This window comes from Nyctereutes procyonoides, unplaced genomic scaffold (assembly GCF_905146905.1).
Source record: "Nyctereutes procyonoides isolate TBG_1078 unplaced genomic scaffold, NYPRO_anot_genome, whole genome shotgun sequence".
Taxonomy (NCBI): Eukaryota; Metazoa; Chordata; class Mammalia; order Carnivora; family Canidae; genus Nyctereutes; species Nyctereutes procyonoides.
The window spans coordinates 19,895,802-19,921,493 of NW_026575030.1; the positions used below are offsets into that span (position 1 = coordinate 19,895,802).

Consider the following 25,692-nt stretch of genomic DNA (forward strand, 5'->3'; position numbering starts at 1 on the left):
CTTTTTTAAAAATTAAAAATACAGTGCTTAGGGGTGCCTGGCTGGCTCAGTTGGTAGAGCAGGCAACTCTTGATGTTGGGGTCATGAGTTCAAGCTCACATTGGGCACAGAGCTTACTTAAAAAAAAAATAAAGTGCTTACTCATTTTTTAAGTAGCCAAAGAAGATAATAATAGAGTTCAAAACCAGAAATGTTCTATCAAATGTGATGTCAAAAAACAAGTGATGTCATCTGCAACCACTTATTAGTACTCTTCATTCACTTTTCACATTTTTATTACACTTCTGAATACCTGTATAAATGAGTAAATGGCTGAATCATGTTCCAAGCCACCATCTCAAGTATTAACTTGAAAACTTGTTTAAATACTGATGAAACTTAGTTCCAATATGCAAAAGAAAAATATATATATACATATATATATATACTCTGCCCTCTCCCCACAATATACTCTTAGGAGGTACCATGTTCCCATCTATTCATACTTTAATATGCTGCCTATTGATGTTACTGAATTTTATTACTTTTTTAAAGATTTATTTATTTATTCATGAGAGACATGCAGACAGGCAGAGACAGAGGCAGAGAGAGAAGCAGGCTCCCTGCAGGAACCAGACGTTGAACTAGATCCCAGAACTCCAGGTTCAAGCCCTGAGCCCAAGGCAGCCGCTCAACCTCCATCCAGGCGTCCCATGATGTTATTGAATTGTAACTGACATATAATTTCATTTCAGTGCCACTAATATTAATCCCATTGTGAAAGAAATGCTTGTAAAAAAAAAACCCCATAGAATTCTTTCTTATAAGAAGATATTAAACAAGTATAAAATTAGACTGGGCTTGAAATTTTAGTCATCTCTAATATTTGTTTTATGGCATTTGATTGCCTTTTTCAATTTTTAACTTCTTAAACACACCTTCAAAATGAACTGTTATGACTAGTCAAGTCATACATGTCAAATTATAAATGATTTATTCTCATAAAAATACCAGAATGTTTTAGAAAATTAAGCAGTGCTACCATATATAAATCTGTATCATTCTATTACTCTATGAAACAAACATTGCCAATATGCCCTGGTTAATGACTTCTATTTTAGAACATGCTTTGCTCTAAATAAGCAGGACATGCTTGCCTTTTTATTTTTTTCAAGATTTTATTTTTATTTTTATTTTTTTAAGATTTTATTTATTTATTCACAGACACAGAGAGGCAGAGACACAGGCAGAGGGAGAAGCAGGCTCCATGCAGGGAGCCCGACATGGGACTCGATCCGGGGTCTCCAGGATCACACTCCGGGCTCCAGGCGGCGCCAAACCGCTGCGCCACGGGGACTGCCCTCAAGATTTTATTTTTAGTAATTTCTACACCCAGTGTGGGGCTCGAACTCACAATCCCAAGATCAAGCGTCACACACTCCATTGACTCAGCCAGCCAAGTGTCTCTTGTCTTTTTATTTTTTAATTAGCTAAGGGCAATTTTCCCCCTAGTTTCCGCCCCCCCCCCCAAAAAAAAATAGTAGAACAAGAGCTTTTGTTTAAAAAAAAAAATCACTGAAGATACAAAAAAGAGGGGCCTCTGGCTGTCTCAATTGGTAGAGCATAGGACTCCTGATCTCAGGGTCATGAGTTTAAGCCCCACATTTGGCATGGAACAAAAGATACAAAAAAGATATTTTTTGTAAATGTACAACTTAATAAAACATCTTCTAAAATGACAATCTCAATGGTCTTCCTGGCAAATTCAGTATTAAATCAAAACTCTTCGTACTTGGTTTCATCTAGCCCTTTGCCAATTCATATATTCAAAAGAGTATAATAAAATACAAAAGGAGAGGGACATCTGAGTAGCTTAGCGGTTAAGCGTCTGCCTTTGATTCAGACCGTGATCCCAGAGGCCAGGATCCAGTCCTACATCGGGCTCCCTGCATGGAGCCTGCTTTTCCCTCTACCTGTGTCTCTGCCTCTCTCTCTCTCTCTCTCCCTCTCTGTCTCTCATGAATAAATAAAATTAAAAAAAAAAGGAATAACCAAACTTGATATTAATAATTTCTTAGCTTTTCTTTTTTTTTTTAAAAGATTTTTATTTATTTATTCATAGAGACACAGCTAGAGAGAGAGGCAGAGACACAGGCAGAGGCAGAAGCAGGCACCATGCAGGGAGCCTAATGAGGGACTCGATACCAGGGTCTCCAGGATCACGCCCTGGGCTGCAGGCGGTGGCGCTAAACCACTGCGCCACCAGGGCTGCCCCAATAATTTCTTAGCTTTTCTACTTTACTTTCTTTACACTCTGGATGAGTAACTTTAATATTCTCATACAATTAATGTTTAAATAAACTGATTCATCCAAAATATTTTATTTATTTATAATGATTTTCTCAATTTTTAGTTGAAATTAAAATGTGTCTATTCATAAAATGAGAGTAACTTGTCTCTAATACATACTCATTTTCGTAACCGAAATTAAGATAAAATCACTTCTCACAAAATAAATATTTAACAAAATTAAGTTTCCTCTATTGGCACTTGCTTGAAGATTATCAAAGGTCTCTAACATAGAGGACTAACTTTTGGAATTGGTTTAAAATCGGTCCAAAATTTCCTCTAGGAGACAGAATTTTAGCCATAGAAAAAGACAAAAATAATGACATAAATCTAAAAGAACACTTCTAATCACAAGTAAACAGGTCTTATTTAGATTTATGGAAAGTTAAAAAAAAAAAAAGATTTATGGAAAGCATTTAACTCCATAAAACTTATAGGGAAAAATGGCCATATTTGAAAACAGCCAAAAGGATCAAAGTAGAACACAGGATGGTAATAAGCAGAGTCACAGAACATACTAAAGAGGTATGTATAGTCAGTCCCACCGGAACCTGTAGAGTCACATTCTTAAATACCTAGAGAAAAAGAGAGAGAGAGAGATGTTAGAGACATTTAAAATGCATGCCCTGAGGTGAGACCACTATTTCTTTGATTTTTAATTTTTTTCTTTTACTATCTTTCACCCAATGCTACACCAGACCCAAGGCTACACCACATGTAACATTATTGAGTGATTCTTTTAGATTTTTTTTTATTCTTTTAGATTCAATATTTCATTTAATGTAACAATCAGACTTAATTCCCACAATAATCCTTTAATTCTCATTAGTTTAGACTTTTTTTTTTTTTTTTTTTTTTTACTTTCTACCAGATGCTGGCTATCTCCCATTGTCACCTCTGTAATCAATATGAACATTTACTTCCTTTTACTATATTTCATATTAGAATACAGAGTTCTCTCTCAGTTAAAGCTCTAAAGGAAGAACATTAAAACAATAACAAAGCTAAGGTATCCATCCATTCACTCCTGTTTTGCTGTTTCTCTCTCCAAAATAGCTTTTAGAAGTTTGTTATTCACAAATTACAGAACTGAATGTGTCTTTTACTGTTAAAACATCAAAGTTGTTGTCGGCCTGCCCAGCAATACAAGTTCTCCTATGTTCAACTTAGTCTCTATTTTCCCTTGGTTTTGAAAATAAAGGGGTCAATTAGAAACTCTAGAAAATTTTATGGTTTAAAATAGGTTTTTAAAAACATTAAAATTTAGGTAACTTAGAAATGCTTTTATTTTTGGTTCCTTTTTTAAATATCTGGAGTATAATTTTACATCCAAAACAAATTTTATCAACATAATCTGTAACAAAACCTGAAATTCATCTTTCAAAAAAATAGTGTCTTAAACCAACAAGCCTTAGTGTAGATCACTACTTTAGTAATGGTCACGTAGTTTTCTGGTTTATATATATAAACAAGAAATGTTAACACACACACATACTTCAAAGGGCTTAATTATGACCTCTTATTTCAAGTTACATAGTCTAGAAAGACAAATGAATTCAGAATGTTTTAATAAGGTAATTACTTATTTTGTCATAATGCACACTACCAGTATATTAATAAATCGTAAATACTAATTATACTCTTCACTCAAATAAGAAAATCACATGTTAATCTCCAGAAGTATAAAGATTTGGGTTCCATTTGGTAATGGAAATCTACTCAAAAACAACTTTACATTGCAAAAGATATTAGCACAGTCATACGTCATACCAACTGTCATTTCTCAGAGTTCCCCACTGCAAAATAGCAGTGGTTTGTAGTGAGCCTTTAGCTTAAGTACTTGTTTTCTAGGCTAGCTGGTAGACAGACTTCAAAACAACGCCAAGAAAAATATTATATCCCCAATAGCACGTATGAGCAAATCTGCTTTATGTTTATCTGACAGGCTGTCTGGTTTCATTAACATTTTAAATGTATTTTACTTTTGTTGCAGACTCAATTTGATTCCTTATAAAAGTAAATTGTAAAAATTATGACACTAATTATGCTATTCAATCAAAGAAAGGAGGCCTTAGAATTAGGGACAAAGAGAAACAGACATTAAAACTATCAGTTAAAATGCAGCTCAAAAAAGAGGAAGGAAAGGACAGATAAAGGAGAGAAAGAAAAGAGATGGCTGTATAAGATTTGCCACTCTGAAGAGAGCAAAGACAACCATGTTAACTAAAGAAGGTAAATAGAAAACTGTACACTCCTTAGACAAAGCCACTGTTAATGAAGTAAGAATACTTACCTAATTTATTAACTGAAAACAGGGCTAGAGATCAAAAGTATAAAAATGGCAGGCCACAACCTGGATTTAGATATATAAATAGCGGGGATCCCTGGGTGGTGCAGCGGTTTGGCGCCTGCCTTTGGCCCAGGGCGCGATCCTGGAGACCCGGGATCGAATCCCATATCGGGCTCCCGGTGCATGGAGCCTGCTTCTCCCTCTGCCTATGTCTCTTCCTCTCTCTCTCTCTGTGACTATCATAAATAAATAAATTTTAAAAAAATTTAGATATATAAATAGCAATACAACTATGTAGAAACTTTATCACAGTTGTATTACTACTACTTGGGAGTCTTTATTTTCCTTTTCTCACTTGTTCTGTTCAATATAATGAAGTCAACTAATTTATTTTGTTTTAAAATTAATAAATAGTTCTAAATAAAGCTGTATTAATGAAGTAGAACCAAGAATGAAATTGACCACTTTCTTATACTACACATAAAAATTAACCCAAAATGGATTAAAGACCTAAATGTGAGACATGAAACCATCAAACTCCTGGAAGAAAACATAGGCAGTAATTTATTTGACATCAACCATCGAAACATTTTTCTAGATAATGTAAAACCTGGACAAACCAGTGTTTTTCATTGCCACCCCTTTAAAAAGCGTATTAGCTATACTAAGGCTCTAGACCAATGAGGCATGAAAAGCTCCAGTCCCCAAATTAAATGACTCTATGATTCTCTAGAAATGAGGAATCACTGTTGCCATTAGTAGCAAAGGAACAACATTAAAAACAAATAGAACACAACTTTCAAAGGTAGAATATAAAATGCTAATCCCTTAAATGTGGAAGAAACATTATGAGTTTTAAATAATGCAGTATGATCGAAAAACAACATAAAATATTAACTTACAGATTTATATTTCATATTGTTCCACTGGCAGATATCCTTATTCTTCAAAGTACAAGGAGCTGCTACTTGTGACTGAGCCCAGCATTTCAAAATTGGCAATTCTGAGAAAAAGTGGTAGATCATCATATCAGAAAACCTGTATCTGGACTAGATGCTGGGTGAGTCTTTCGTGTTGAGATATAAGTAATCACTTTGCTACACAATGTACGTGACCTGAATCCATCCATCACATGCTGTTTTATTTCAGCAGCCTGTTATAAGTGGATGCCTAAGAAATTACAAACTACCAAGATTGTGCAGAAGTTAAGCATGATTTCTTAACAAATCCCATTTAGTAGGAGCTACTTTTTAAAAATGTTAACTTAAACTTTTTTTAAAGTTTAACATATATTCAGAAAAATGAACATGTCCTAAGCACACAAATAAAAAATTTCCAGACTAAACAGACCCATATAAAGAACATTCAGACCAAAACAAATAAACAATATCAGAACCCCAGAGGCTCTCTCAAGAGAGGACACTTTTTTTTAAAAGATTTTATTTATTTATTCATGAGACACAGAGAGAGGCCAGGACATAGGCAGAGGGAGAAGCAGGCTCCATGCAGGGAGCCTGATGTAGAACTTGATCCCAGGACCCCAGGGATCACACCCTGAGCGGAAGGCAGATGCTCAATCTGCTGAGACACCCAGGCGTCCCAAGAAGGCACTTTCTCAAACTTTATTTAGAGTAATTAAAAGAAAGAAAACTAGGTTGGATGAACGAATCTAACAAAATTGAACATTTTATATTTTTTCATCATGAAATGTATGATGACAGCAAAGTAAGATTAAAAACTTCCTATCTCCCAGTCTTTAATGCTACTGATTTGTAAATATTCTAATCAACCCAAATTTTGAGATACAAAGAACCGAAATCTGAAAGGGGCTTCTTAAAGTCTTGATTCTAGGAGGAGTGAAAATGGGGAAGCATAGTTGTTGTTTTTTTTTAATTTACTCAAATGCACACAGAAAAACAGAACAATTACACCCGAAATCAAAAACTCATGGCCAACATTTATAACCAAATTAGGTGTTAAAGTATCCCCTCAAACACAAAAATCTATGCAAGTGGAGACAAAAACATCATCAGCTGCAAGTCCTGCAATTCAGCATGAAGACAGGAAGCAGCACAGGGGCAGAGGATCAATGGTCAAAAAAAAAGAAACACACCATTGTATGGTGGTCATAAAAGAACACAGCACCACCTAGTTTTGTTAAAAAGATCAAAGCTGAATCCGATCACACCTTTGGAGCCAGCAGCCAATTTCCAGGAAATATAGATGAACAGCACAAGTACAATCACCAAAACTCCAACTATGAGAAACTAGATAGGTCAAATGACCCAGGTTTCTAGACAGGTGAATTTAAAAAAACAAAGGGTAAGAGGAGGAAACCTATAAATTAACAAACAATGGAAATACACTTCTTTAAATGGGGAAGACAAAGCTTTACTAAGAATGCCCACTTGGGTGAAAAAAGTATAAAGAAACAGAAATAAGTGATTAAAAGTCAGGATGTGGGTTAGTCTTAAAGAAAAGGAAGAGGTTATGATTTAGACAGGACACACAGAACTGCAGCTAGGGTGAATGGCAACGTTTTATTTCTTTACCTGGGTGGGAGTTACAAGGGTATTTACCTTATAATAATTTACCAAACTATATGTGAAGTTTTTTCTTTATCTATGGTTTATTTTACAATCAAAAAGTTAAAAAAAGAAAGAAAAAAGAAACTTGCATTTGTCATCCCTGTCCTGGACTTCAGACTTGCCACCATACCTATATTTTTATTTTCAACTCTCAGAAAAGACTTGCAACCCTCACCTTGGTCACAATACATCAATAAATCAGGGTTATTGACCACAATAAAGGTTTCTCCATCTTTACTATGTGGCCGATGATAGCGGTAGTGCACAGGCAAAAAAGCTTGGAAACAGTCAATGCACTGTGAATCTTGTCTGGCGTAAATTAGAACTTCAGATTCCTTGGACAAATAATTGGGAGCTTCTATATTAAAATCTTCCGAAACCATCACAGCCTGTCAAAAAGAAAAGAGATATTAATCCAGAAGAAGAAATGAATTGGGAAGATTAATAAGTAAAAGAAGACTGCTATACAAATGAACAGAAATGTCAAATTGACTATCCTTACAAATAATTTGTTTCATTCTACCCTCAATTTTAAATAGAAAACACAAGATGTGATCTGTGTTTATTAAAAGTGTGTTTACTGGGATCCCTGGGTGGCGCAGCAGTTTGGTGCCTGCCTTTGGCCCAGGGCGCGATCCTGGAGACCCGGGATCGAATCCCACATCGGGCTCCCGGTGCATAGAGCCTGCTTCTCCCTCTGCCTATGTCTCTGCCTCTCTCTCTCTCTCTCTCTCTCTGTGACTATCATAAATAAATAAAAATTAAAAAAAAAATAAATAAAAGTTTGTTTACTAAAAGTAAACTGAGAAAATTGTACTTGAGAGTATGAAATTTCTCCATAATAAAAATTATGTATTTGTAATATTCTTATCAACTTTTGTTTAGGTAACAAAACAGGTACTATGAAAAGAGAAATTCTGTGAATATAGAGCATTATTTAATAAATATGAAAACTATGACAAAAACAGTTAACCTAGTATTAGTTTGCAATGATTGGTATCATTCTGGTAATTTCCTGTTCTTCAGAGATGGCAGTGAGTAAGACAGAGCACTGTGGTCAGGAAGTCAAAGCAAAGGTCAGCACTCTTCCTCTATTAGCTATAAAAAGTTTATAGAAAAATAGTAAATGGTTCTTTGCAAAATTAATATGGTAAAGACCATTTTAAAAAAGGTATTCTACGGGCACCTGGGTAGCTCAGTTGGTTAAGTAACTAACTGCTTTTGGCTCAAAGTCATGATCCCAAAGTCCTGGGACTGAGCCCTTTGTTGGGCTCCTTGCTCAACAGGGAGTCTGCTTCTCCTTCTCCCTCTGTCCCTCCCTGCTGCTTGCTTTTGTTCATGCATGCTCTCTCTCAAATGAATAAAAAAATCTTTTTTAAAAAATGGGTATTCTACACTAAAAGTAAAAAATGCATATACAGCAGAAATTAGTCCTAAATTATAATGTGTGTATATATATTTATATATCATTCACACATATTTATGTATAAACACACATAGACACATGCACACTTATATGTATTTACACACACATATACAGGCACTATATCATCTATGAGTGTGTGTACGTGTGTGTGTACAGAGGTATACATACACAATCTGTCTCTAGATTCTCTATGTGAAACCTGACATATCTCCAAGAAAAAATAAGAATTAACTTCTTCCCATAATGCCAAACATTTCAATTCTCCTGTGATACCAAGTGGTGTATTTTTTCACATGTTTTTCCTTCTCTATTAATCAAAGGAATAAAAATATTCATTGGCAAGGGCCATAAAAAATTCATTGGCAAAGGCCAAGGAGTTATATAACCTTATGAGTCATAATAAACTTTAAAGGTGATCAAATTAAACCACTGTCCCAATGAGGGCATTGTTTAAGGATCCAGTCACTCTAGAACACTGTCAATGACTAAGAGGGAGGTTATTACTTTGAGTCGTATCATTTTATCTACTGTTAAAAGGTTATTCCTTTTTCCTTTTTTTAAGATTTATTTATCTGAGAGAAAGAAAAGAATGGTGGGGGAGGGGCAGAGGGAAAGGAATAAAGTACCAAACATTCCTGGTGCTGAATATGGAGCCCATTGCAGGGCATAATCCCACATCCTGGAGATTATAACCTAAGTGGACCCAAGAGTCAAAGGCTCAACCAAATGCACCACCCAGGCATTCTCCTATTCCTTTTTTATAAGTAGAAATCTAATACTCTGGCCTACAATATTCACAACTGTCCTTATTTACAGTATCTACAATAAGTCTGTTCCTTCTTTCACTAAGAGACGCTCAAACATCTCCACTAAATTTTCTTGCCCTTAGAGAAATAGTCCTGGTTCTCTTGGGGTTTTTGTTTTTGTATATATATATATTTTTTGTATATTTTTTATATTTATATTATTGGAGTTCGATTTGCCAATATATAGTGTAACACCCAGTGCTCATCCCTGTCTCTTGGTTTCTTATGACATAGTTTCCAAATCATTTATCATATTAGTTACATTTGGAAACACTCAAGGAACACAGTAGTAATATCCTTCTTTAGCCAAAAATTGCATTAGCTTTTTAGCAGTCCTTTTTTTTAAGTTTTTTAGCAGTCTTATTTCTGTGAGATATTTATCTATATATAGAAGGTAAATATATATACTTTTTAAAAAATATTTTATTTACTTATTCATGAAAGACACAGAGAGAGAGAGAGGGAGAGGGAGACAGAGACAGAGACATAGGGAGAAGCAGGCTCTATGCAGGGAGCCTGACGTGGGACTCGATCCCAGGTCTCCAGGATCACTCCCCGGGCTGAAGACGGCGCTAGACTGCTGAGTCTAAAAATTAAGACTTTAGGGCAGCCCCAGTGGCTTAGCGGTTTAGCACCACCTTCAACCCAAGGTGTGTGGTCCTGGGGACCCGGGATCGAGTTCCACATCGGGCTCCCTGGATGGGGCCTGCTTCTCCCTCTGCCTGTGTCTCTGCCTCTCTATCTGTGTCTTTCATAAATAAATGAATAAATAAAATTTAAAAAAAAAAAAAAGGAAACCGGGATATAATGAAAATTAGGCAGACAGAAATAGTAATTTGGCCTTCAGAGAGGGCTCTGCTGGTCAATGAATTATTTGGTGATGGTTCAAATACACTGGGCATCTAAACCTCAAAAATCAGCCCTATATGGGTTTCTTTGCAAGTACTAAAAATATTCTAAAATTAATGATTTTAGAATCATTATACATAATACAACATATACATATACATAATACAACAAATGATTGTTGTACAATTTTATGAATATACTGAAAACAACTACATTAGGGGCACCTGGGTGGCTCAGTTGGTTAAGTGTCTGACTCTTGATTTTGGCTCAGATCATGATCTCAGAGTCGTGAGCCCGAGTTGGCTCTGTACTGGGTATGGAACAGGGTGCTTAAGATTCTCTTCCTCGGGCAGCCTGGGTGTCTCAGTGGTTTAGCGCCACCTTCGGTCCAGGGTGTGATCCTGGAGAACCGGGATCGAGTCCCAGGTCAGGCTCCCTGCATGGAGCCTGCTTCTCCCTCTGCCTGTGTCTCTACCTCTCTCTCTCTCTCTCTTTCTCTCTTGTTCTGTGTCTCTCATGAATAAATAAAATCTTAAAAAAAAACAAAAACAAAAATTAAAAAAAAAAAAGATTCTCTCCCTCTGTCCCTCCCCTCCCCCATCTCTAAAAAAAACAAAACACCTACTAAATTGTACATTTCATAAGGGTGAATTTCATGTATGTGACTCGTATCTCATTTTTTAGAATGAGAATCATTTTTTTACATGAACTTCAACAAAGACTCAAATCCATTTTAAACAAAGATCAATTAAGAACCAGCACAAGCTAATCCACAAACTATTTGAGTTTTGACTATGAGTTTCTTAAAACCTAGCTACAACAGGAAAAGGGAAAAATTGTACAAGTCCGTACATCATTGATATGTGATCAAAAACTCAGACAGGGGATCCCTGGGTGGCGCAGCGGTTTGGCGCCTGCCTTTGGCCCGGGGCGCGATCCTGGAGACCCGGGATCGAATCCCACGTCGGGTTCCCGGTGCATGGAACCTGCTTCTCCCTCTGCCTATGTCTCTGCCTCTCTCTCTCACTGTGTGACTATCATAAATAAATAAAAATTAAAAAAATTAAAAAAAAAAAAACAAAAAAAAAAAACTCAGACAGCTGGTGTGTATGTCATTTAGATTTAAAACAACAGAAAAAGGGACACCAGGATGTCTCCCTTAAATATCCTACTCTTGATTTAGCTCAGGTCTTGATCTCAGGGTGTTGATATAAACCCTTGTGGTGGGCTCTGCACTAGGTGTGGAGCCGCTTAAGATTCTCCTCTCTCCGGGATCCCTGGGTGGCGCAGCGGTTTGGCGCCTGCCTTTGGCCCAGGGCGCGATCCTGGAGACCCGGGATCGAATCCCAGGTTGGGCTCCCGGTGCATGGAGCCTGCTTCTCCCTCTGCCTGTGTCTCTGCCCCTCTCTCTCTCTCTCTCTCTCTCTCTCTCTGTGACTATCATAAACAACAAAAAAAAAAATTAAAAAAAAAAAAAGATTCTCCTCTCTCCCTCTGCCTTCCACACCCACTCATCTGCACACGTGCTCTAACTAAACTAAAATAAACAAATAAATAAATAAAGTAACAGAAAAACATTTTTGGACATCATACTCTGACAATCGAAGGTAATCTGGACAATGTCTGGATGCCAGTAGATTTCCTAAATATATGCCAAAACCACCAGTGCAAGGTTCATGTGTATTATAGCAAATGGCAGGATTTTCTTCTTTTTTATAGGTGAATAACGTCCCATTGTATATATTCACATACATATTTTCTTATCCACTTATCTGTTGATGGACACTTAGGTTGCTTCCATAGTTTGTCTATTGTGAATAATGCTGCAAGGAACATAGGGGTAGAGATTTCTCTTCAAGAGTGTTCAATCACAGGTGTAGTAGGCCACTTGAAGTTGTCCCACAACTATTACTTCATTCACTTTTTATGTTACTATTTTTTTTGTACTTTCTATTCCTGTGTCTTCAAGTCTATTAATCTTTTCTTCTACAATGTTTGAGATGCCATTAATTTTATCCAGAATATTTTCTATCTCATATACTATAGTCTTAAACTTCACAAGTTTAATGGTATCCTTTATCTTCCTTCCACATCTATACTTAATTTTTTGAACATATGGAATACAGTTATAATAACTGTTTTCATGGCTTGTCTGAACATCTGGGTCAGTTCTGGATTGGTTTTGATTGGTTCATTTATCTCCTTTTTACAGGCCACATTTTCCCCCATCTTTGCATCTAATTTTTTATTACAATCAAGAAAGTGTGATCTTGATCTTGTTGGGGACTGGATATTTCTACATTCCTATAAGTATTCTTTTTTTTTTTTAATTTATTTATGATAGTCACACACAGAGAGAGAGAGAGAGGCAGAGACATAGGCAGAGGGAGAAGCAGGCTCCATGCACCGGAAGCCTGATGTGGGATTCGATCCCGGGTCTCCAGGATCGCGCCCTGGGCCAAAGGCAGGCGCCAAACCACTGCACCACCCAGGGATCCCTCCTATAAGTATTCTTGATCTTTGCTTGTATGCAGTAAATTTATACTTGCAAACAGCTTGATTTTTTGAAGATCGTGCTTTTAAGATTTATCAAACAGGACTGCCATGATCTTCAGTCTAGGGCCAGTACCATTCACTACTGAGTAAAAGTTCTTCTGTTTACCTAATGCCCAAAGAATTATGAGGCTTTTCTTAGCATGGCTGCCGGGAACAGACACTACCACCGGCCCCATGTGAGGGTGTCAGACACTGTAACCTCTAATTCTATTTTTTTTTTTAAAGATTTTATTATTTGACAGAGAAAGAGAGAGAGAGAGAGAGAGAGAGAGAGAGAGAGAGAGAGAGAGAGGCAGAGGCAGTGGCAGAGGGAGAAGCAGGCTCCAAGCAGGGAGTCTGACATGGGACTCAATCCCAGGTCTCCAGGATCTCACCCTGGGCTAAAGGCGGCGCTAAACCACTGAGCCACCTTGGCTGCCCAACCTCTAATTTTTTCATATGTTTTTTTTTCCCCAGCAACAAGTACTTTCCTCACATACATGCACTAATCAATACTCGACTATGTACCTGAGGGGAACCTTTTATGGATCTCTGGAGTTATCTCTGTACAATTTTCTTTTCTTTACTACACTGCCTTGTGAATTCTAGTGGCCTTGGTCTCCCCAGAATTTCACCTTCAACTTCTCAACTCAGGAAGGTCACCAAGCTCTGCTTGGGTTCCTGTTCCCTGTACTACAGCCTGAAAACTCTCCAAAGCAATAAGCTGAGACAGTCATAGAGCTCACCTTATTTATTTCCCATTTATTCCAGATATCACTGCCCTCACTGCCTGATATTCAATTATTTTTTTTCCATTATTTCATATATTTTGTCTATTTCTTGGTTGTTACAAATGGGATAGTAAATCTGGTCCCTGTCTTCCAACTTGGTCAGGGTATAAGTCCTAATACTACCTATTTTAATTGAGTAAAACAGGATTTCAAAAACATAGTATTTCCATTTTGACTTATAGAACACCAATTTCATATGCTTCAATCTAATATTATGCTGTTTTCAAAGAACGTGACAGATTTTGAATACAAATATCAAATAGCCCTACCTAAAAATGCAAGGAGATTCATTTGAAGTACCTTACTCATGGTACCTCTGTTTAAGGCTTGTCTTTATTTACAAATTGCTCACAAACCATCACAAACTCCTTACGAAACATTTTATTGCTACCATCACTCCTTTAATTTGAATCCAGTGATCTATTTGCTGTAGTCAAAAATTTTATCTCATGGAATATTCAAGATCTCAATGTAAATTATAAGTACCAATCATTCCCTACATATAAATTTCCTTCTATCCAGTCATACCCATCATTTAATACCACTTGTTGAGACAAAGTTTCTCTGCACAAAGAATTAGACCACGGTCTCAACTCAGCTAGACAGAAATAGCACCTCAAATATCAAGAAATCAAATTCCAATTATCTGTGTATCACAAATGAGACATCAATTTGAAATGAAAAAAGTTAATTCACTTAAGAGGCTTATAATTATGATTAGAAAATTAGGAAATAGATAAAAGCTTGTCAATCAATCCAGAGTGGCATCCTTTGCCTGCCCAGTTTTCTTGTTACAATTAATCTGTACATACCTCAATCTCATCCTACCAAAAGAGTAGGCATGTGATCTCTTTTTGGGTACTCCTATGCCAAAAAATTCCTTTTATTAAATATATATTTGAATTTATAAAACAAAAAATATTTTATTTATTTATTCCTGAGAGACACAGAGAGAGAGGCAGAGACATAGGCAAAGGGAAAAGCAGGCTCCCTGCAAGGAGCCCGATGTAGGACTCCATCCTGGAACTTCGGGATCACGCCCTGAGCTGAAGGCAGACGTTCAACTGCTGAGGCACCTAGGCGTCCCAAAATTCCATTTTCTTAAAACATGGTAGGCAATTTTATTAAAATAAGTTTAAATATAATTCCAATCCATGTCATACAAGGCAAGAACCGCATTTAAATTTAAAACCTATTATTTGGGATCCCAGGGTGGCGCAGCGGTTTGGCGCCTGCCTTTGGCCCAGGGCGCGATCCTGGGGACCCGGGATCGAATCCCACATCGGGCTCCCGGTGCATGGAGCCTGCTTCTCCCTCTGCCTATGTCTCTGCCTCTCTCTCTCACTGTGTGCCTATCATAAATAAAATAAATAAATAAATAAATAAATAAATGAATAAATAAATAAATATAAAAATAAATAAATAAATAAAACCTATTATTTGAAATTTTAAAAGCCTCATTCAGAATTTATGACTCAGTGAAGGAAAGAAACATATGAGGAAAAAACCAATGAGGTCTTTCCACATGTGTACATGTACTGGGACTGCCATATGTGAACATATTTATGTAAACTGCTATATATGTGCAAAAAAAATGAACACAGGAAGAAACTTATAAGTAACTAATTAAAACAGGTGAAGAAATTGACCTAAACCACAATTAGAAATAAACTGATATCATAAATGACTCCAAGTGTATTTTGTCTCTTTTATATTTATATATAGGTGATAATCTTATGAACAAAGATGATGTTTCCCAAAATTTAATAGGAATCATCTGAGTTGTTAAAAACAGACTTTTGGGTCCAATCTAGACCTGCTGAAGTAAGCTCTCCCAGGAAGACATAATCTGCACACAAAGTGGCCCAAAGTGATTCTTGCCAAAAGGCAAAGAACCCTATAACTAAGGGATAAAATTCATTTCTGGGAAGAGCAACAACTTTACAATTAGACAAAACTAGATTTATCTCTTGGCTCTTCCATTTACCTATGTGATCCTGGATAAGTTATCTGGCCTCTCTGTGCCTCAGTTTCCTTATCTATAAAATGGAGAAGTAATACTTCTAGGGTTGTTATGAAGATTGATCTATGCAAAGGGTATGGGACCTAATCTTTCTCTAAGGCTTAATCTTATCTTGCTTCATTTAAAAAAAAAAAGATATTTGGTATACAGATATCCGATAAATATCAGCCTCCTTTCTTCCCACAGCCAAATTATATAGATATTAGTGTATATGTCACTCTAACAATACTGTTAAATGCTGCTGAAACAGTATTTATTAATCATAAATCTTCTCAAAGACATATAATTTTCTTAGTCACAAAACTAGGAACCATTCTAACAAAAAGTATTTAACTAGCTCAGTTTAGTCAGCTTATTACTAACAAGTCTGACACATATCACTCACTTTTTAAAGAATAACAGCCATCCTACCTAAAAAAAGTTACTTTATACACTTTAACAAAATTAATAAACAGTAAAATGTTGTCCTATTATTTTTCCTTAATCCAAATTATAGCATTCTTAAAATAATTTCTCTCTCAAAAAAAAAAAAAAATCCTCTAATAGTTGTACCTCTGTTATGTTGCTCTCTTGTAATGAAGCCAATTCATATGGATCCACAAGAAGTCCTGTCGGGATGTACTGTTTAATTAAGAGTCGGCAGGTCTGTAAGTCCTCAATGCTCTCTCCAAATTTCACTTTTATTAAAAGGTCTCTGTAAGACAAGTATGTTTAAAATATATTTTTTCATTCAATTATTTTTTTCATTCAATTATTAAAAGACACAACATAACATTACATCCAAATTAGTGCAAACATGGTATTTCAAATTCAAAATCTATTTTGCAAAATGTTATAAAGCCAAATGAGGGCAGCCCCGGTGGCGCAGCGGTTTAGCGCCGCCTGCAGCCCGGGGTGTGATCCTGGAGACCCAGGATCGAGTCCCATATCGGGCTTCCTGCAGGGAGCCTGCTTCTCCCTCTGCCTGTGTCTCTGCCTCTCTCTTCGTGCTCTCTCTGAATGAATAAATAAATAAATCTTTAAAAAAAAAATAAAGCCAAATGAAATATTTATCTCAGAACCACTCATTAGATCTTTCATAAATTCTTGTCAAGAGTCACAGTATAGTATTAGTGTGAAAACAGATAACGATCAACAGAGTCCAAAGACAAACACATACACATACATATGGCAATAAAGATACCCACATGATTTGATGGAGAAAGGAGCATCTTTTCAACCAAATGGTACTGAAATAACTAGATATCTATTTGGAAGGAAAATGAACATTTTTTTTTAAGATTTTATTTATTCATGAGGCACAGAGAGAGAGAGAGAGGGGCAGAGACACAGGCAGAGGGAGAAGCAGGCTTCATGCACATAGCCCGACATGGGGCTCGATCCTGGGTCTCCAGGATCAGGCCCTGGGCTGAAGGCAGCACTAAACTGCTGAGCCACCCAGGCTGCCCGGAAGAAAATGAACCTTGACCTTAACTTCATATGATAGACAAGTATTAATTTGAAATAGATTATAAACTTAAATGTATAATTGTCCCAGCTTTCTGTCTGAAGGCACACTTTGGACCATATGCAGGGAAGGAAATCCAGAGCACCACATGGTGGTTTTGCTTAAATTATAACACAGAGACAGAAGTTAAGGGAGTCTTGAAGTAGCTGGAAGTCAAGGTGCTAAATTCCAGAGAAGAGGGAACTATTTAGAAAGAGTTCTATAAATCTGTTTTGGATTCCCCTTGAGTTTTTGTTGAATACTAAGAAAAGCATAAGTAAAGTGTAACTCCAAAGATTGGGCAAAGAATGACCAGGGCACAAAAAAATGAGAAATTCTAAAGTTTCACACACAGTCGAGAGAAATTTGCATTCCAACCAACCAAAGTATAGAGACCATAGCTTTTGGTAGAGATACCAATAGGGCAAGGCCTCAGCAGTTAAATTAGCCTTGCAGTAAGGGCCACTTTAACTTTAGATCTATACAAAAAAAAAGTTAAAAGGATCAAACTGATAAACAAGTAACTGCTAACAGAAAAAATAAGCCAAAAGATTAAAAAATCCTCATATCTAATCTACACATTGACAATGTTCAGTACCCCATCAAAAGTCACTAAACATGTGAAGTGTCTGGGTGGCTCAGTCGGTTGGGCATCCATCTTGGTTTTGGCTTGAGTCATGATCTTGGGGTCATGAGTCTGAGCTCCGTGTTGAGCTCCACATTCAGCATGGAGTATGCTTGGGATCTTCTTTCCTTCCCTCTCTGTTCTCCACTCGAGCTTGCTCTCTCCCTCTCTCTCTCTAAAATAAATAAATAAATAAAATCATTTTTTAAAAAGTCACTAGGGGCACCTGCATGGCTCAATCCATTAAGCATCTGCCTTTAGCTCAGCTCATGATCCCAGGGTCCTGGGTTCCCTACTCAGCATGGAGTTTGCTCTTCTCTCTATGTCCCTCCTCCCCACTTGTGGTCTCTCTGTCTCTCCCTCAAATAAATAAATACATCTTTAAAAAAATTTTTTTTTAATTTTAAAGGTCACTAAAGATGCAAAAAAGCAGAGAAATGCCACAAATAACCAAGGAAGAAATCATTCAATAGAAACAGACCTAGAAATGACAGAATTGACAAAATTAGCAAAGGACATTAAAAGTCCTTTGAATTATGCCCAACATGTTCAAAGGTTTAAAGATCTACGTGAACACTGTTAGGGAAAGAGAAGACATTTTATATGCACAAATAACTGAATGCAACTTTGAAATGAAAAATACAATTTCAAAATTAAAAAAAAAAAAACTATCCAGATATGATTAAAAGCATTTACGTGGGAACCCTGGGTGGCGCAGCGGTTTAGCGCCTGCCTTTGGCCCAGGGCGTGATCCTGGAGACCCGGGATCGAATCCCACGTCTGGCTCCCGGTGCATGGAGCCTGCTTCTCCCTCTGCCTAAGTCTCTGCCTCTCTCTGTGTGTGTGTGTGACTATCATAAATAAATAAAAATTTAAAAAAAAGGGGATCCCTGGGTGGCTCAGCGGTTTAGCGCCTGCCTTCGGCCCAGGGTGTGATCCTGGAGTCCCGGGATCGAGTCCCACGTCGGGTTCCCGGCATGGAGCCTGCTTCTCCTTCTGCCTGTGTATCTGCCTCTCTCCCTCTCTCTGTGTATCTCATGAATAAAGAAATAAAATCTTAAAAAAAAAAAAATTTAAAAAAAAATTTTTTAAAAGCATTTACATACTGCAAAAAAGAAAAAAAAGATCAGTAACTTCGACAAAAGCAACAGACACTATCCAAATTGAAGAACAGAGAAAAAAATTGGGGGGAAGAAAATAAAGAAACAGTTTCAGTGACCTTTAAAACAATATCAGGTGGTCTAATATATGTTTCGAATTAGAGTCCTAGAAAAAGAGAAGAGAATGTAGTAGAAAAAATATTTAAGACATAATGGCTGAAAATTTTATGAATTTCATGAACACAAGAAGCCCATAAATCCAAGAAACTCAACAAATCCCCAACAGGATAAACACAAAAAAACCACAGCAAGATATATCATCCAGCCACTGGGGAAAAAAATCTTAAAAGCCATCAAAGGACAAAGAAACATTATGGAGAATAACAAAGAACAAGCCAGAGGACAATGGGACAATGTATTTAAAGTATTAAACAAGAAAAGGCTATCAATATAGAATTATATCCAAAGTGAAAATCCTTCAAAAATAATGGCAAAATACAGACTTAAACAAATAGGAATAAAGAGAATTTGTCACTTCAAGAAATGGTAAAGGAAATTCTTTGGGCAAAAAGAAAATGATATCAGATAGAAACAAGAATCTACAAGAAAGACAGAAGAGCACAAGATAAGTATATGAGTAAATATAAGAACTTTTTATTTATTTTTAAATTGCTTTAAAATTTGATTAATAGAGAAATCGGAACCCTGTGCATCGTTGGTGGAAATGTAAACTGGTACAGCCAGTAAGGAAAACAGGATGATGATTCCACAGGAAATTAACATGGATGAATCTTAAGCACCTTACACTAAATGAAAAGAGCCAATGACAAATAATGTATGACTCTGCTTATGTAAAGTATCGAGAGTAGTCAAATTCATAGAAAGTGAAATGGTAGTTGCCAGGGGCTGGGGAAAGAGGAGGATGGGGGGCTTTAATAGGTAGAGCTTCAATTTTGCAAGATGAAAAGAGTTCTGGGGATAGATAGTGGTGATGGTAACACAATAATGCAAATGTCCTCAATGCCAGTCAAGTATACAATTAAAAATGGTTAAGATGGGGGATGCCTGACTGGCTCAGTTGGTAGAGCATATAACTCTTGATCTCAGAATCATGAGTTCAAGCCCCATTTTGGGAGAAGAGCCTATTTAAAATAATTTTTTTTAAAGTGGCAAATTTTGGGGTACCTAGGTGGCTAGTTGGCTAAGAGTCCGCCTTTGGCTTAGGTCATGGAGTCCAGGTCCTGGGATTGAGCTCCTGGTTGAGCTACACACTCAGCCAGGAGTCTGCTTCTCTCTCTCCCTCTGCCCTTACCCCCACTTGTTCGTGCTCTCGCTCTCTCAAATAAACATCTTTTAAATAAATAAATAAAATAACAAATGGTAAATTTTACATTATGTATTACCATAATTAAATAATAATAAAAAGATATGACTATTTGAAGCAAAGATAACATAGTAGGGCTTATAAGAAAAATATAAAGTTGATATATGTATGGCAACAAAAGCACAAAAGAGAAGGGAGGTATGCCTGGGTGGCTCAGCGGTTGAGTGTCTGCCTTCAGCTCAGGGAGTGATCCCGGGATGCTGGGATCAAGTCCCATGTTGGGCTTCCTGCATGGAGCCTGCTTCTCCCTCTGCCTGTGTCTCTGCCTCTCTCTCAGAGTCTCTCATGAATAAATAGATAAAATCTTTAAAAAATAAAAAAGAAAGAAAAGAGCAAGAGGGGAAAGAAATTCTGATATTCTGATAGAAGATTCACACATCATTCACAGTATGGAATAATATTGGAAGGTAGACTATAAGTTAAAACTGCCCACTGTAAATCCTTGAAATGACCAATTAAAAAAAGAGAGAGGTAGGGTTAATAAGCCAAAAACAGAGATAAAGTGGAATGCTTTAAATTATTCAATTTATCTAAAGTCGAGAAAAGTTTAGCCAGGACAAGTGGAAAAGCAAATAGAGGGGTGCCTGGGTGGTTCATGTGGTTGAGCTGACTCCTGATTTCTTCACAGGTCATGATCTCAGGGTTATGGGATCATGCCCTGAGTCGGGATCCATGCTAAGTAAGGAACCTGCCTGAGACTCTCCTTCTCCTTGTACCCCTCCTGCCACTCTGCCTCTCTAAAAAAGAATAAAAAACAAAAGAAAATCATATGGAAAAAAAGTAACAAGATGGGTATATTTAAACCAAACCAACCAAATCAATATTTATAGTAAAAGTAAATACTCTAATCACTCTAATTAGAATGTAGAGATTAACAGACTGGATAAAATAGCACCAATTATATGCTGTCTATAAGACACACATTAATAATAAAAATATGGAATGGCTACATTAACATAAAAAATGCAGACATCAGGGATCCCTGGGTGGCGCAGCAGTTTGGCGCCTGCCTTTGGCCCAGGGCACGATCCTGGAGACCCAGGATCGAATCCCACGTCGGGCTCCCAGTGCATGCCACCTGCTTCTCCCTCTGCCTGTGTCTCTGCCTCTCTCTCTCTCACTGTGTGCCTATCATAAATAAATAAAAAATTAAAAAAAAAGAAATATACATATTAAAAAAAAAAAAGAAATCAAAAGAAGAAAACACTGCCTTCACCAAAGCCACAGCCTCAGGTTCAGTCGTCTTTGACTACTATGCCTGGCATATGCTGCCTGGAAGCTTTGGCTTCATAGGTGCTTGTGTAATCTCAGGTTTCTTAACCCCAGAAAGAAAAAAAATTGATACCTCACATCCTGAAAATTCATTTAGGAGACTGAAATTAGGGACTTCTTTTAAATTTGGACATGGCTAACTGAGGAGCAACAAGATCCAACAGGCCAAATGCTGTAAATAAGACATGCCAGTTCAAACCAGTACTTCGGGGAGAGTCTGCTGCTGGCAAATCAGTCCTAGTTGTTTCCTGAATTTCGTGAAATTAATTTTTAATAACATGGATGTGTCCCTCTGCCTATTACAGCAATAGAAGGAGAAAATGAGAGTTGTGTGTCCACTTACTTTACTCAAGGGCTCGGGAAAATTATTTCTTATCACCAGAGATATAACAAAGGACTATCTGGACCCTCAGTTAACCAGACAGTTCTATGAAAAAGTCTATGAAAAAGACTTTGAACTTACTGATTTGGACTTTGCAAAAATATGTTTTAAAAAGGAAGTTCTAGGACAGCCCCGGTGGCGCAGCGGTTTAGCACTGCCTGCAGCCCAGGGCCTGATCCTGGAGACTGGGGATTGAGTCCGACGTCGGGCTCCCTCCATGGAGCCTGCTTCTCCCTCTGCCTATGTCTGTGCCTCTCTCACTCTCTGAATAAAAAAATAAATCTTAGGGGATCCCTGGGTGGCTCAGCGGTTTAGCACCTGCCTTTGGCCCAGGGCGCAATCCTGGAGTCCCGGGATCAAGTCCCACGTCGGGCTCCGGCATGGAGCCTGCTTCTCCCTCCTCCTGTGTCTCTGCCTCTCCCTCCTCCTGTGTCTCTGCCTCTCTCTATATCTATCATAAATAAATAAATCTTTAAAAAAAAATCTTAAAAAAAAAGGAAGTTCTAAAGATACTTAATACTTTGCTACAGTAATTAAGACAAATAGTAATTTCTAGTATCTATATTTAAAGTATATATACCACATTTTAACAAATTAACTGGGGCAACTGGTTGGCTCAGTTGGTGGAGCATAAGACTCTTGATCTCAAGTTCCATGCTGGATGTAGAGATTACTAAAAATAAAATCCTAAGGGGCGCCTGGGTGGCTCGTTCAGTTAAGTGGCTGCCTTTGGCTCAGGTCATGATCTCAGGGTCCTGGGATTGAGCCCCACATGGGGCTCCTTGCACAGCGGGGAGCCTGCTTCTCTCTCTCTCCTCCTGCTTCTCCCTCTCCTCCCAGCTTCTGCTCTCTCTCAAATAAATAAAATATTCAAAATATACACACACACACACACACACACACACATATATATATATAAAATCTTAAAAAAAAAATTAACCACAAGGAAATGTCCTATTTCTTCAGGGGAGAAAAATAAACATCAGTGGCATCTAAACTATAGCCAGTCCCGTTATTTTTAAAATAGACTTTAAAAAAATCAAATGTAACCACATCTAGCTTTAAGAATATGAAACTTGGGCAGCCCCGGTGGCGCAGCGGTTTAGCGCCGCCTGCGGCCCGGGGTGTGATCCTGGAGACCCGGGATTGAGTCCCACGTCGGGCTCCCTGCATGGAGCCTGCTTCTCCCTCTGCCTGTGTCTCTGCCTCTTTCTCGCTCTGAGTGAATGAATAAATACATCTTAAAAAAAAAAAAAAAGAATATGAAACTGATAGGGCAGCCCGGGTGGCTCAGCGGTTTAGTGCCACCTTCAGCCCAGGGCATGATCCTGGAGACCCGGGACCCAGTCCCATGTCCCTGCATGGAGCCTGCTTCTCCCTCTCTGTGTCTCTGCCCCTCTCTGTCTGTGTCTCTCATGAATAAATAAATAAAATCTTAAAAAAAAAAGAAAGAAAAAATATACTGAACTAAATGAAAAAGACAACATCAAAATTTATAGAATACAGCAAAAGCCTTATGTAGAAGGAAACTTATAGCCATAAATGCAAAGATACTTATATTAGAGAAAAAAGTCTAAAATCAATGACTTCAGCTTCCACCTTAAAAAGCTAAGAAGGAAGAAGTCAAAGCAAAAAGGAAACATAATAAAGAAATCAATTAAAAATAGACAAATAATAAATATGTTTTCTTTTCAAAGATCAGTAACATTGATCAATCTCCAGAATGATCATGAAAGAGAAAAAGCACAGATTACAAATATCAAAAATAAAAGGGCAGGTACCTGCGTTGGAAGAAGTCAAAGCAAAAAGGAAACATAATAAAGAAATCAATTAAAAATAGACAAATAATAAATATGTTTTCTTTTCAAAGATCAGTAACATTGATCAATCTCCAGAATGATCATGAAAGAGAAAAAGCACAGATTACAAATATCAAAAATAAAAGGGCAGGTACCTGCGTGGCTTGGTCAGTTAAGCAACTGACTCATGTAATCTCAGTTCAGGTCTTGATCTCAGGATTGTGAGTTCAAGCCTCACGCTGGGCTTCATAGTGGGTGTGGAGCCTTCTTAAAAAAAATTTAGGGGCACCTGGGTGGCTCAGGTGGTTGGGTGTCTGCCTTTGGCTCAGGTCATGATTTTGGGGTCCTGAGATCAAGCCCCACATCTGCTCCCTGCTCAGTGAGAAGTCTGCTTCTTCCTCATTCTCTGCCTCTCCCCCCACCCATGCACTCTCTTTCTCTCTAGTAAATAAAATCTTTAAAAACAAACATTTTTAATAAAATAAAAAATTATTTTTAAAAAAGTAATAAAAGAGGGAATATTACTATACAACCACTACATATAAAGAAGACAATAAGGAAATATTTGAGTGATTTTATTCCAATAATTTTTTTAATTTTTATTTATGATAGTTACACAGAGAGAGAGAGAGAGGCAGAGACACAGGCAGAGGGAGAAGCAGGCTCCATGCACCGGGAGCCCAATGTGGGATTCGATCCTCGGTCTCCAGGATCACGCCCTGGGCCAAAGGCAGGCGCCAAACTGCTGCGCCACCCAGGGATCCCCTCCAATAATTTTTTTAGAAGATTTTATTTATTCATGAGACACACACAGAGGGAGAGGCAGAGACACAGGCAGAGGGAGAAGCAGGCTCCCTGCCGGGAGCCCAATATGGGACTTGATCCTGGGATGCTGGGATCACGCCCTGAGCCTGAGGCAGACGCTCAACCACTGAGCCACCCAGGCATCCCATATTCCAATAAATTAAACAACTTAAATAAAATAGCTAAATTCCGAGAAAGAAAAAATGAACAAAACTGACCAAAAAAATAGAATATCTGAATAGCTCTGTATCTTGAATTTGTAAGACGAGATACCTTCCCTTTAAGATGAGGAACAAGGATAAATGGAAATGCTCTCATGACTTTTATTCAACATTGGATTAGAAAAAAAAATTAAAACAGTAACAACACTGTATTAGAGATTCTAGCCGTCAAAAAAAAAGAGAGAGAGAGAGAGAGATTCTAGCCAGCTCAAAAAGGGAAGGATATAAAAACGATAAAGATTACCTTTCTTCACAAACCCGTGATCATCTCTGTAGAGTATCCTAAGGAATGCATGAAAAAGCTACAGGCATTGATAAATGATTTCAGCAAGGAATTAGGGTACAATGTCAACGCACAAAATTTGTATTTTATTATAAGCAACAATCAAGCAGAAATTAAAATTTTAAAACAATACTTTTTACCTTAAAAAACGCATTAAACACTCAGGGGTAAATTTTTTTTTTAAGATTTATTTATTTATTTTAGGGAGAGACAGAGAGAGAGAGAACACAGAGGGAGGGGCAGAAGAAGAGGGAGAGAACTTCAAGCAGCCTCCCCACTGTGCGCTGAGCCTGACTTGGGGCTTGATCTCAGGGTTCTGAGACCAAGACCTGAGCAGAAACCGAGAGCCAGATGCTTAATCAACTACTCCACCCAAGCACTCGTTTTGATTTTGTTTTAAAGATTTTATGTATTTATTTACTTGAGAAGGAAAGAGTGTGCACATGCATGCACATGGGTGAGTAGGGGTAGGGGCAGAGACAGAGAATCTCAGGCAGACTCTGCTCAGCAGGGGCCCGATGGGGGGACAGGGAGCAGCAGCGGCTTGATCTCCTGTCAAGGAGTTTATGACCTGAGCCAAAACCAAGTGTTGGATGCTAATCAACTGAACCACCCAGGTGCCCAAGTTAAGGGTAAATTTAGCAAAATATGCGTTAAGACTTATACCCTGAAAGTTACAAATTGTTAAAGATAAAACCTA

General features: G+C 37.5%; 1 protein-coding gene across 1 annotated transcript in view; it reads right to left on the minus strand.

Moving 5' to 3' along the window:
• Positions 1-420: 420 nt before the first annotated feature.
• The window catches only part of PIGX (phosphatidylinositol glycan anchor biosynthesis class X), a 35,765-nt gene continuing 10,493 nt past the window's right edge, over positions 421-25,692 (minus strand). Inside the window, exons 4-7 of the mRNA XM_055316559.1 lie at positions 16,189-16,330; positions 7,382-7,595; positions 5,521-5,621; positions 421-2,903 (exon numbers count right to left, since the gene is read on the minus strand). Coding sequence (XP_055172534.1) covers positions 2,760-2,903; positions 5,521-5,621; positions 7,382-7,595; positions 16,189-16,330 — 601 coding nt within the window. The 3' untranslated portion in view covers positions 421-2,759. The remainder of the gene's footprint in view (positions 2,904-5,520; positions 5,622-7,381; positions 7,596-16,188; positions 16,331-25,692) is intronic.